The sequence below is a fragment of the Falco peregrinus genome, chromosome 3 (assembly GCF_023634155.1).
Source record: "Falco peregrinus isolate bFalPer1 chromosome 3, bFalPer1.pri, whole genome shotgun sequence".
Classification (NCBI taxonomy): Eukaryota; Metazoa; Chordata; class Aves; order Falconiformes; family Falconidae; genus Falco; species Falco peregrinus.
In genome coordinates, this window is record NC_073723.1 from 105,144,939 (window position 1) to 105,157,124 (window position 12,186).

At 46.3% G+C, this 12,186-nt stretch overlaps 1 protein-coding gene across 1 annotated transcript in view; it reads left to right on the forward strand.

Moving 5' to 3' along the window:
- SAMD11 (sterile alpha motif domain containing 11) overlaps window positions 1-12,186 on the forward strand; it is a 158,569-nt gene that overhangs the window by 98,611 nt on the left and 47,772 nt on the right. Inside the window, 1 exon segment of the mRNA XM_055800642.1 lies at window positions 626-750. Coding sequence (XP_055656617.1) covers window positions 626-750 — 125 coding nt within the window.

Consider the following 12,186-nt stretch of genomic DNA (forward strand, 5'->3'; position numbering starts at 1 on the left):
GAAGGAAGAGAGAATTATTTCAGGATCTGTTAGTGAAGAGTTGAAAATTAGTTTTGTAAACAAATCTGTACCCTCAGCTCTGAGTAATGCCGATATCCGGGACCATGGTGGGTTTCTCTCTAAACCCAAAATTATTATTCAAATAAATAAAAGTATTCTTGCATTCCAACAGTGATGGAATGGAAAAACTTAATTCTTTTAAGAAAAGAAGTGTGGCAACTGATAGAAAACTATCAGTTATTTCAGTTCAAGTTCCTATTAATTCTGGAATAGATCTGCCAATTTCTACACTTTCAGTTTTTCCATCTGAGATGTAAGTTCTGGCCCACGCAAGTTATATCTGGCAAAACTGAAATCAGGAGCTCTGGCAGCTGCAGAGTCCTTTATGGGAAATGAGAGTGCTGTTTGGGAAGTGCTTTGCACTTAGTCTCCACTCCCCAAAACTAGAGGAGGTTACCTAGGAACCTGATGGGTAGGAGGGGGAGAACCCTTCTTGAGATACAGCTATGTTGGGGCAAACAAAAGAATCTTGCGTGCATGCACACATATGCTCATACACACAAAAATCAATTATGTGGTGGCAAATAGGATTTCCTTAACTTGGTGCTTTTCTGCTCTGTTGCAGCCGTGATAACGACCTTTCCACTATCATCTCCAACCTGCATCAGAGCCGTCAGCTCGTTATGCCAGAGACCCAGAGCCGCTGCGAATTCAAGAGAAACAGCATTGACATTGGCTTAGGAGCAGCAGGTAAGCAGCTGGAGCAGGTCCTGCTGGTCTGGGTTTGACTTCCCTCCTCTCTCTTCTGCTCCTTCATTTGTTCATTTTTTCAGCAGCTGTTTTTTCTGTGGCTGTTTGTGTTACTCTTTGGAGTGAGCTGTATGAAAGCTTTTAATATTCTGGCTAAAGATTAACGTGGAAAGGATTTCATGGTAATGTTAAAGTCCTTTTGAGATCTCAGCCCTATGTTATTCTCAAATCTAGCGGTCTGTGTTAAACTACTGGCAAAGGAGCTTGCGCCAGCAAAGAAGTGAAATGTCCCCAGGGTTAGTGTCAAGTGAAGCAGAAAGGCCTTGCAGAGAGCATGGTTTGATTTGTAATTTCATTAATCAGAGGTTCCCCATGCTGCCTCTGTGCCTGCCAACTCCTTTGTGAGCATGATTGTTTGGTTTTGTAGCGCATCCTTGCTTTTTGGGGAAGTTCACCTGGTTTCAACTTCACATGGTGAAACGAGAAATGCTCCTCTTGGCTCCTGCATTGTGCCTCTCTGCAGGTCAGTAAGGGAGCTATGGGCAAGGATGCTTTGGTGAGATATTCATCAGTCAAGAACTGAGGCACTGGTAATAAACTAGAGATCTGTTTGCTGTTTGCAGAATCTACAATTTGCTTTTGATTATAAATAAAAATTGAGGAAAACCTGGGAGTTACGCTAGTTTTTATATGGAGTGATCCCTGTCCTTCCAAATCAGAATTTGATCCCTCGGTGTATGTTAACGCAAGCCTTTCCTGAAAATCTGTATGTTTTGGGTTTTGTTCATATTTTCTTGTAAGTCATTCTATTGACTGTGTAACTTAAGCCCGGATCTTAAGGGAATACCACATCTAATACACTTTGAGAATGTCTTTGCAGGATATTCAGCAACATGGCAGGTACCTGGTTTGTCTTTGGTTTGAGAAGGGTTCCTTCTTCCTGCAGTGAAATTTGTACTGGTGTGACTACTTCTGCAGTAGTGTTCAGTCCCATATATGTATTGTGCTGAACTGGGGGATCTGTGACACATCTGTAAAGCGACAATGGGCAGCTACCAGTCTTTGCTTTCACAGCTAAATCTTCATATCCTCTTCATTAATCTGTCTTCTCAGCCCCTTTTCCTACACAGCTCTAAGAGCCAGACTGGGCAGAGAGATAAGTTTTTCTGTATGATCTTGCTTGAGTCCATATGTCTCAGCTGACCCTGTATGTTAAAATGGTTTTTAATACTGTTTGCATTACAGACGAACTGCTAGTCTTGACCAGCGTTGCTGAAAGTCTTTGGGACCCATTCCAGAAATACTAGGGATACTTTTCATTCCCATCGTTGTTAAGCAGTAGAAAAGATTAGATGTAGAAGTCCTCATTCTTATTTGCTAGAATTTATGTTTGAGGTTCTCTGGTTAGCTTCTTAAAAACATAGGTGCTGCACATGTGCACACACACGTGCACACGCACCACAGTGCTTGGCTGTGACCTCAGTGAAAGTCTGAGCAATGAAATAGAAGAGGGCTCATTCACCCCAGAGGCCACCAAGCAAGTCACAGGGTTTCAGGACGTGGTAGATCTGGTGTGTCTTAACAAGAGTTGACCAGCAAAAGAGTAGCTGGGGGGATGGTGGGGAGATTAGGTTTCTAAAGGGAGAGGAGGCTTTGTCACCTCTCCACAGGGACAGTTTAATTCTAATTTTTCCCTGCTGTCTGTAGCTGGGTCGCTCTATGTGCTTGTTTGATTAAGGGAAGACTCATTTGCCAAAGCCTATGCAGAACCTGTCAGCTTTGGCTATAGAGCATGTGCTGAACTGGTACCTATGCCACCACCTCCTGGACACACAAGTTAAGGGAACAGATACAAAGTGTGCTGGTATTTGTAGTTGATGCCGATTACTGGGTTTACATCTTGGTTCTGTTTGTGTTCACTGGAAGGGGAGGGTGGTATAACTACTTGCTACATATATAATTTTAAGAGAGTGTTGGGTTAGTCTAAAAGGCTGGCTGTTGTTTAAACCATTTAGTTACAACAATAAGGGAAGAAGAAATGTGCCCCTGGTTGTCTACTGTTTGCGTTGTATGCCTTTGAGAACAGTACTGTGTCATTGGGTTCTGAGACACTTTCCCTCAAAAAGGCATTTGGAGATGGAAAGTGCTGAATAAATGATATTAATGCTGGCATGTTTAAAAACTCCTGCATCACTCATGACTGTAAGCTGCAGTGCTCTCAAAGTAAGTTGGAATCTGCTGCTATAATGTTTTCTGTTGCTGGTTTAGCACTTATGGTTTGAAGTTAGGCATACAGCCCCAGCCGGTAGAGGCTGGACAATCCAGAGTCTGCTCTGCAGCTCAGACTGCAAATTCTATATGTGCACGATGAGAGGTGAGTGCATGCTCTGCTAAAACAGGATTCAGAAGTGTTATGTGGCTTCTTGGCTATGCCTGAGTCTAAATAGAGGATCGAGAGTAAGGATAGCACAAATGGAAGAGATTTGCTTATTGCAGGGCTTGTGGGGTTAAGAAGAGGGTTGCAGTTGGCAGAGTTGGTTGGTTTATGATTAATTCTGTGAGGGAGTTCCTTGATTTACAGTTAAAACCAGGATTAGAGGCAGTGCTATGGTTTCGAACAGCACGGACTGGAAAATTAGAAGTATTCCTGGATCTTTTATGGTCGTTGAAATGCAGGAAGGGGCTGAAACTAATGGAAAATGATGGCGTATAGTTAGTTCTGGGGCTTTCATGAATTCTGGGAGATAGGTGAGACTAGAGTCAGGGTTCAGACTAGAGCTGGGCTGATGTTCAGGTCACAAGGGGCTGAAGAGACTGATGTATTACTGGAATGTATAAGGCCTTTGGTTGGAAACCTTGGAAGTCTTCTGGATATTTTAGAAGTGAAAACAGGTTACTTTATGTCAATGGCGGTGGTTATGTTTGGGAACAGAAGCTGAAAAGCTTAGTTTGGGACGGCAGGAGCCGAAAGACTTAGAAAATAACTGGGTCCTGAAAGACTCAGAGTTTGACCCTGACTAGAAGAGGATTTAATAACCCACCTCAGTGGGTGTAATAATCCACAGTGGTGGGCACTAGCAGTTTGGAACGATAAGTTTAGAGGACATACGGTCTTAGGGCTTGGGGTAGCTGGGACAAAAAAAAGTCACCGTACTTTGGATCTTGGGAGGCCCAAAGAGCTAGAAGGAATCTGGAGCCACCAAAAACAAATGGCTAGGCTTTCTGTTGCATACTTAGGTGTGATTAAGACCAGTGTAGTGATTGTGACATCTTCATAAGTTTAGCATTTACAGAAGTCTGGGCTAGCAAATCTGAGAACTGCAGTGCTTTGGAAATACACTTACCATAAAAAATGGACAGACTGTTATTGCTAGTCTACAGTGCTGTTGTTAGTCTACAGGGGAAAGGGAGGTATGCTGCCAGTAAGGAAAGTTTCATCAGAAATGTTGGACAAATAATGCCCTCCACCAGTTTTCACGTACATTGTAGAAGTGCACGAGTCGGCCGAGACACAAAACGGCAAGCTTGCCCAAGATCAAAAAGCAAGTGATGACTAAACAGCAGAGCTCAGTTTCCTGCTTTGTCCTCCTTAGCTTCTCTGCCAGACCTCAGTGGTGGTGTTCCACAGTGACAATATGGACTAGATATGGATTATGGGCTACTTCTAGAGATTCAGCATATGAGAGATTTGGGGGTGGTGTTTCCCCCCGCTAGTGTGTGTACTGAAGCACGATGTCTAGATAAGAATAGCTGACAGCTTACCTCGTGTTTGAAGTATCCCCTGATACTGAACCTTTGAAGGAAATAAAGAATGCCAACAACAAAAACCTGCAAAAAAAGCAAAAATCTGGTGCTTCTCAGTCAGTCACCTGGAGACCTGGCACTGGCAGGGGTAACTGAGGCTTCTGCAATGACAGCAGAAGTAGGTGGCTGAGAGGCGTGTTCTGATAAAATCTAATTGCCCTATCGATTGGTTTCAGAGCCACCATCAGCTGTGGTAATGATTGAGATATTCTTATGTGTTTGATGCGTGTTAGCTGTATCTCGCTGCTCTGGGCTCACGGGGGACCTTAAGGTGTTACAGAGATCTCTTAATCATGGAGCAAACTTGTGTGTGTTGGGCCCGCTCCGCGGCACTACGGATTTATTACAATTACCACTGAGGCACTCGGATTTCCTTAGATCCCAGGGGTCCTGGGTTTCAGGAGGAGCTGCTCTGTTTGTAATTCTGAAGGATTCTTAACTGGCTGAGGAGATCTGCCTCACCGATTTAGGATTTTACCCATCTGCACCCTCTCACACTGTTCTTCCTTCCTTCTCATCTGGGTTGACTGTTGACAGTATCATGTCCTCAGACATTTAAGAATAGCGAATGTCTGCTTTCTCTGCCTTTCTGATGGGGAGTGGAGGTGCTTGTGCTTGCAAAATAGAGCACACTGGTTTCTGTAGTCCCTGAATAAATGCCTGCACACCAAGCAGTTGTGCAGATTTCAAGTGTGCCAAGTTTGTTGTTTCCCACATGGATTGAAAGTGCAGTAAATTCTTGTGGAGGATCAGAGAACGTAGTGTAAAGGAAGGGCACTTGCCTCTCTGCCATCTCTGTTGCTCTTCACTGATCAAAATGGTATCTAGCCCCTCTTTTGAAGTCTAGATTATGTCTACATTGGGCTTGTGTCAGCTGCTAAATTTAATCCTCTTCTACTTCTCTAGCCAGTGTTGGACCTTTTCTTCATTTTTAAGAATTTTTTTTTTTTTTTAAACCTGGGGCTAGCCAGTCCAGCTGCTGAGAGGTAAGGTTGGCTCTTGGTCAGAGAGATACTCCCTTGGCAGAGAGGAAAGGTGAGCTACTTCACCTAAGTGCTGACAGTCTGCAGGTCTGCCGTTGGGAGGAATGTTGACAGCCTACCTGGAAAAATAAGCTTTGGTGATGCCCAGAGCTCCCAGGCCAGTTTACCTAGGGAATGTGAATGGTCTGTCCTCTGTGAACCCTGTGAACCTGATTTTCTGCTGCATCCTCCTTTTCTGGTGATGTTCTGCAGTGGAAAGTGCTGGAGAAAGCTTTCCTTGGTGCTAATTAAATAGCAGTCATGATGGGGCTATAATATGCCAAATGGAGGAAGAAAGGAAAAGTATGTATAATAGGTCTGTATTTCCTTAGGAACATACAGAGGCAGCCTGCATGGGTGAGATTCAGTAAGAGGCTTAACAACATCTGCAAAGGTAGAGCAAGTATGCTTAAATGCCTCAGGGGGAGCGTGCATGTGGGAGGGGAGGGCAGGCAATGAGCCTAATGAGAATGTGAAAGTTGTTTCCAAATGGATCAGATAAAGGCAAGGCAGCAGAGAGGGTACAGCACTGGCACTACAGAGGGGCTTACCTTGCAAGCAAGCGGATGATGACACAAGGTGCTTTTAATCTTAATTGAGAGAGACACACACACACAAGGATGAGCAGAGCCAGGGCTGCTTGACAAAGGCACAGTAGCAAAGCTGATGGTTTGCACATCAAACACGGATTTAGAACCTCTTTAAGCAGCTAGCAGTGTGTCTGTAAACAAGTTCAATCCCCTCTATCCAGTTTGGCTAATGTAGTCTGCCAGGGCCTTCGTAGCATGGGGGAGGACGGAGGGGGCCTTGCAGGGCTCCATAGCTTGCAGAGGAGGCATGGGTGCTGTCTCTGTGTTTGTGTGTGTGTGTGTGTGTGTGCTTTGCACGCTGCTTTAGGATTTGAACAAGTGTTCTGCGATAGAGTCCTGGTCCCAAGGCTCTAAATAATTTCTCTCCTGGAAAAATCCTGTTAATTTCTCCTCTTTCTCTTCTCAAATACCCTCTGTTCTGCAGTGCCAGATTTCATGACTTTCCAGTTGCAGTAGGACTATTTGCATGGATAGAAGTGGAGGAATCAGGCTCACTGATGCTAGAGGAAGGTGGGTAGATCTTCCCTCTCTTCCTTCTGCCTCTCGTGATTAGAGTGGGTTGGTTTGATGTCTGAATATTGTCTGAGACAGGATGCTTAATGGAGACGTGGCAGAATATCAGGTCTCGCTCCAAACAGCAAGCAATTTGCTCTGGTTCTGCATACAATATTTGGGTCTGTGCATGGCTTAAAGACCTCTTCCCCAGTGATTAGAGACTCCTGTGGTGTGGGAAGAAGCAGAAGGCCAACTTTCCAATGGTGCAGAGTTCCTGGAGAGCTTGAGCTTTTTCTAAGGGTTGTTGGTCAATGGGATGAGATGACAGACCCTGAGAGTCTTGACCTCAGAGTAGTGATGTGCCCAGCATAGCTGCATGTTAAACTGCAACGATTCCTGTGGAAATCCCACGTGATAGCGAGAATGCGATATCTATGTCCCTTGAGGGGTCTCACTTTAGGAGCCCTGCTCCATTGGAGGGCGTGTATACTTGGTGCTGTTGCGGTCCTGGAAGAGCAGTGTTTGTCTACGTGGCTCAAAAAGAACATGAGAGACCTCCTCTCTCTCTACAAGGTTATTTGTTCTTCTGTATTAACACTCCTGTCTCATCTTTCCACTTTATGCTCTGTTGACTAAGCAAGGGAGAAGGAAAAAAATTCAGGAGTGAACTGTAAACAGATTCACATTTAACAATTGGTCTTGGAATTTTTATTGACAAGGCAGTGCTTATGGCTCGTACATGTGGATCCACAGCTGATCAAACTAGTTGTCTCACTTTCTTTGCACTTATCCCTGAACTTCGTGTGCCTGCCATGGAGGGCTTCCCCATGACTTCATTTGACTTCGCACCAAGACCTAGATCTTTCATCTGCTAAGGAGGAGTTAGTATTGAGGGTTAAAAAGGATTGGGGTCCGGGATGTTGTAGCTAATGGTTAGAGACAGAATCACAGTGAATGGCTGTTTTCTGAGTGTGTGATAATGAGCTAGGATGCAGACATGTTTTCATTTAACAAAGCCAAACAACAAAAAAAGCAGAAGCCTTTATTGAACTGCTGCCTTAAATTGAGCAGAAAATCAGCACCAAATGGGCATCTAGGAGTTGTAAGCCTTGCCACCTTTGTTTACATATTTTACCATGAAGGACAGTTGGCTTCTCGGCTTGGATCTGGAGGACTGTCCTTTCTTTGTGCTCTACTTAAGTTCATTTTTATTTCTTCTGAAGCCTTGTGGGAGTGGGAGGTAACCAGCATCCTTCTGTAGTACAGAGGTCTTGGGAGGTGAGGGAAGAATGGGAAAGCCCGACATGGGAGCATTTCCTTTGCTGTGCCCTGCAGCTGCACTTGCTGTGTAGGTTAGGGCATAGGATTTTGCTGGTGTGAGTGTTCAGGCTTTGTTCTTGGCTTTGTTGCTGCAGGAGGAGAAGGAGCCAAGGCAGTTTAGTGCCCTGTTCTTGGACTTCAATAAACCTTGCACTTGGCAGGGATTTGAAGCCTGCTTCTGGCAGCACGGTTCTTGTAGGATGGCTCTGCAGACACCTTTGTGAAGGTCGGTGATGTGTTTCAAGGTGTATCTCCCTCACTTCTAGGAAAGGAGCGCCGCAGCTGGACAGGGCTCACCATGGCAGTGTAGGTAGCCTGGCCTCCGCTGTGCCTGGTGTGAACAGGGCAGGCTGGCCAGAGACAGGACAATGAGTGTGTCACTCTCTGGCAGTTGGATCAGCCACCGAATTCACGGCCAGTATATGCTGAAACAGAAATAAACATTACTCTTTCTTCCTTTCCTTGCAGCTCTAGGAAGAGCAAGATTATCCTGCTTCCAAAAATAACCTCTTCCCCGCCCCCTGCTTCCAGCTCCTTTCCCAGGTGCCTTACAGGCAGCTAGTAAAGAGCTGAAAACGGATCACTGTTGTGGTGACATCTTGCTGATGTTATATGTAGAAATCCAGTACAGATTGTAATGTAGCACCTGACTTGTCCACTCTTGCTTGCTGCTGGGTGGAAGGAAGCACAGGGGGCAAAGGCAGTGAGTCGCTGCTCCTGACCCTGCCACAGGTCAAGCTGATACTTCAGAGCCAGGGTTTTGACACTGTTCCTGCTCCAGTGCATATGTGTAACTCTGTGTCATCAGGTCTGAATGCTGCGGCTTTAGTCCTGCAAAGCCTAGCCTTCTGCTCTTGCTGCACAGCAGGGGTAACGCTCTCCCCCCACGAGCTCCTCATAACTGCGTGTCTGGAAAGCTTGTGCTGTGATTAGATGCTCAGGTGGCAGGGACTGAGCTGCTGCTCTGCTCCACATTTCTTTCAAGCAATCAGCAGGGCACTGCATGGCTCACAGCTTCGTGAGGACTCCGGTGAGAGTGAGGGAGAAGTCCTGCTGAAGGGAAAGGGGTGCAGTGCTGTGTGTGTGAGAGAGATGTGTTAGAGGAGACGCGTGAAAATGTTGACCCACTCTTTTGGATTAAGGCTTGAGAGAATCCTAGACAGAACCATGGAATGGTTTGGGTTGGAAGGGAACTTAAAGACTATCTAGTTCCAACCCCCTGCCGTGGGCAGGGACACCTTCCACCAGCCCTGGTGGCTCCCGGCCCCGTCCAGCCTGGCCTTGAGCCCTGCCAGGGATGGGGCACCCACAGCTGCTCTGGTCAGCCTCTGCCAGTGCCTCACCACTTTGAAGAATTTCTTCCTTATATCTAATCTAAATCTACCCTTTTTCAGTTTAAAGCCATTCCCCCTTGTCCTGTTGCTATGTGGCCTTGTAAAAAGTCCCTCTCTAGCTTTCTTATCTGCCCCTTTAGGTACTGGAAGCTGCTATAAGGTCTCCCCAGAGCCTTCTCTTCTGCGTGCTGAACAACTCCAGTTCTCTCAGCCTGTCTTCACAGAGGTGCTCCAGCCCTCTGAGCATCTTTGTGGCCTCCTGTAGACTCTCTGTAACAGGTCCACATCTTTCTTATGTTGGGGGGCCCAGAGCTGGATGCAGTACTGCAGGTGGGGTGTCAAGAGAGCGGAGTAGAGGGGCAGAATCACCTCCCTTGACCTGCTGGCCATGCTTCGCTTGATGCTTTGGTTGGCTTTCTGGGCTGCAAGCACAGATTGCTGGGTCACGTTGAGTTTCTCATCAACCAGCACCCCCAAGTCTTTCTCCTTAGGGCTGCTCTCAATCTATTCTCTGCCCAGCCTGTATTTGTGCTTGGGATTGCCCTGACCCCCTTGCACCTGGCCTTGTAGAACTTGAGGCTCCCATGGGCCCATCCCTGAAGCTTGTCAAAGTCCCTCTGGATGGCATCCCTTCCCTGCAGTGTGTTGATCACACCACACAGCTTGGTGTCATCAGCGAACTTGCTGACGGTGTGCGCAGTCTCAGCAGGAAAACAGACCTGAGCACAATAAGCACAGTTCATTTAGAGCCCCAGGGTGGGCAAACCTGCCAGGGTAGCGTGTGCACATGGCTGCCTTTTCTTGAAGCCCTGCCAGCTCAGTCCCTGCCTTATAGCACTGCTCCAACCCGTGTACCCTTTGGCAAAACTGGCCTGCTCTGGGCTGATCTGGGAAAGAAGACAAAACCCATTACTGTAATTTGTGAAAGGTCATGTATTGGTTTGGGTTTTTTCCTCCTGCTGCCTCTGCATATGCAGGTAAGCCCACGTTTCCCCACAGGGGAACTACTTTCCCTCTGCTAAGCATGTCTGATTTTCTACGGTTATTAGCCTCTTCAGTGCAAATTGAGGAGATGGGTGGGGATTCTCAAGGGTTGAGTTGCATGTATATCACTGTGGGGAGCAGACTCATAAATTAAACTGAAATCTGTCCTGATGATGTCCTGTCCCCAGATGCAGGCTTGTGGTGTCAGACCTGGTCAGGGGACTCAGCAGTGCCACACGTTTTACGTCAGACTTGGGAGGAGCCCTCCTAGGATGGAGGGCTGGGGGTTGGAAAAATTATTAATGATTTGCTGTGAGCAGGAAGAGGGTCAACTGCCTATTTCATTAATTTTTCATCTCTGCACAGTCTTTTTGTTCCCCATTCCTTTTCTTTCCTTTGATCTTCTCCCCTTTCCTGCTCTTTTCCTTCCTGCTTATGTTTCTTTGGTTCTCAAACCCTTTTTTACCTTTTCCTTTTCCATTCTTAATCCCCATCTCACACATGCACCCTTCTTCCTTTCCATTTCTCTTCCTCTCATTAGTTCCCTTCTCCTCCTCCCTGTTCTTGCTTCCCCACCCTCCCTCCATCTCCAAGCTCCTCGGGAAGAAGACAATTTGAAGGCTTTCCGCTCTGCTCTCAGCTGAGAGGCTCCTTCCCTCAAGCCAATCAATGGCAGCCTTTCAGCCCCAGTGGGGCTTGGCAAACATTAGATCAATAAGTTATTAGCACCATTCTGTCAGCTGTAATGTGGAGATTGATCGGGGCCGGGGCTCCTGCACACTGCCTGGCACTTCCCCAGCCTGATAAAGATGACAGATTAAGGGAATAAGAAAAAGGAATTAAGGAGTCTGGCTGTCAAAGCTGTCACGGACTGGAGGAGCGCTGTTTTTTTCAGGGGCTGAATGAGTGCAATTGGACATTTAAATGGTGCTAAGGGTACAGCACCACCAGCAGCTCTGTTGGAAATCACTATCTTCAGCGTTCACTTTTCTAGAGAAATGCTGGAAGGCTTGGAGAAGGTGCAGCTGGAGGAGGTGGAGTAGCTGACCTGGGTGTTGGAGGGAATACCAGGTTGCTGGCACAGACCACATGCAGAAGCACCTGGAAGCCCACAGGGAAACACGAGTGCTGTCCCTGCTGCGTTGCCTTGCCTGCCTTTTGGCATGGTTAGATGTCATCTGACATTCCCCCAGGACTGAGGGAGGTATCAGTGTCAGACAAGTGATGCCAGTTTTCATAGCTTTTTATCACAGATACATAAATTGAGGCCAAATGAACTTTGCCTGAGAGGTTTGTGGTCCCTCAAGAAAAACCTGAACCTTATTGGAACCATGCTTAAGTCATCTGATTTAACAAGTTTCCACCTTTTTCTGTCTTGCCCGTTAGAACATGCTCCTTCCTAGAGCTAAAAAGTGAGTCTCCAAAAGACCTGGACTTCCAGCCCACCCTCCCAGGCTAATTTTTTAGATTTTTTTTCTGGAAGGGAGTGAGGATTCACAAGTTTGCAATTGCGAAAAAGCCTCTCTGCAGCATACAAAATTAATCCAGATCTCTCTCTTAAGTGCAGTATATCCTCTCTCCATAAGTGTTTTTCATAGTATGAATATTTACCACCTTTTTATGGCTTGGTGCATGCTGTAAAAATGGATTTTGTAAGAATCTTGGAGACAAGGGGATGCTGGTGCACCTTCCCTAATAGATGGCCTTTTTACAGACAGACAGGAGGGTGGCTCCAGCATGACCTGTACCTCCTTCTGTTTCACTCCTTGGGAACTGAAATATTGCATGGTCCTTTTAGGTGCTTAGCTCCAGCTAGGCAAATTGAGCGGGCACAAGGAGGTGGGAAGTAGCAGGATACTGTTTGCATGGTAGGAGGAAAGGCAGATG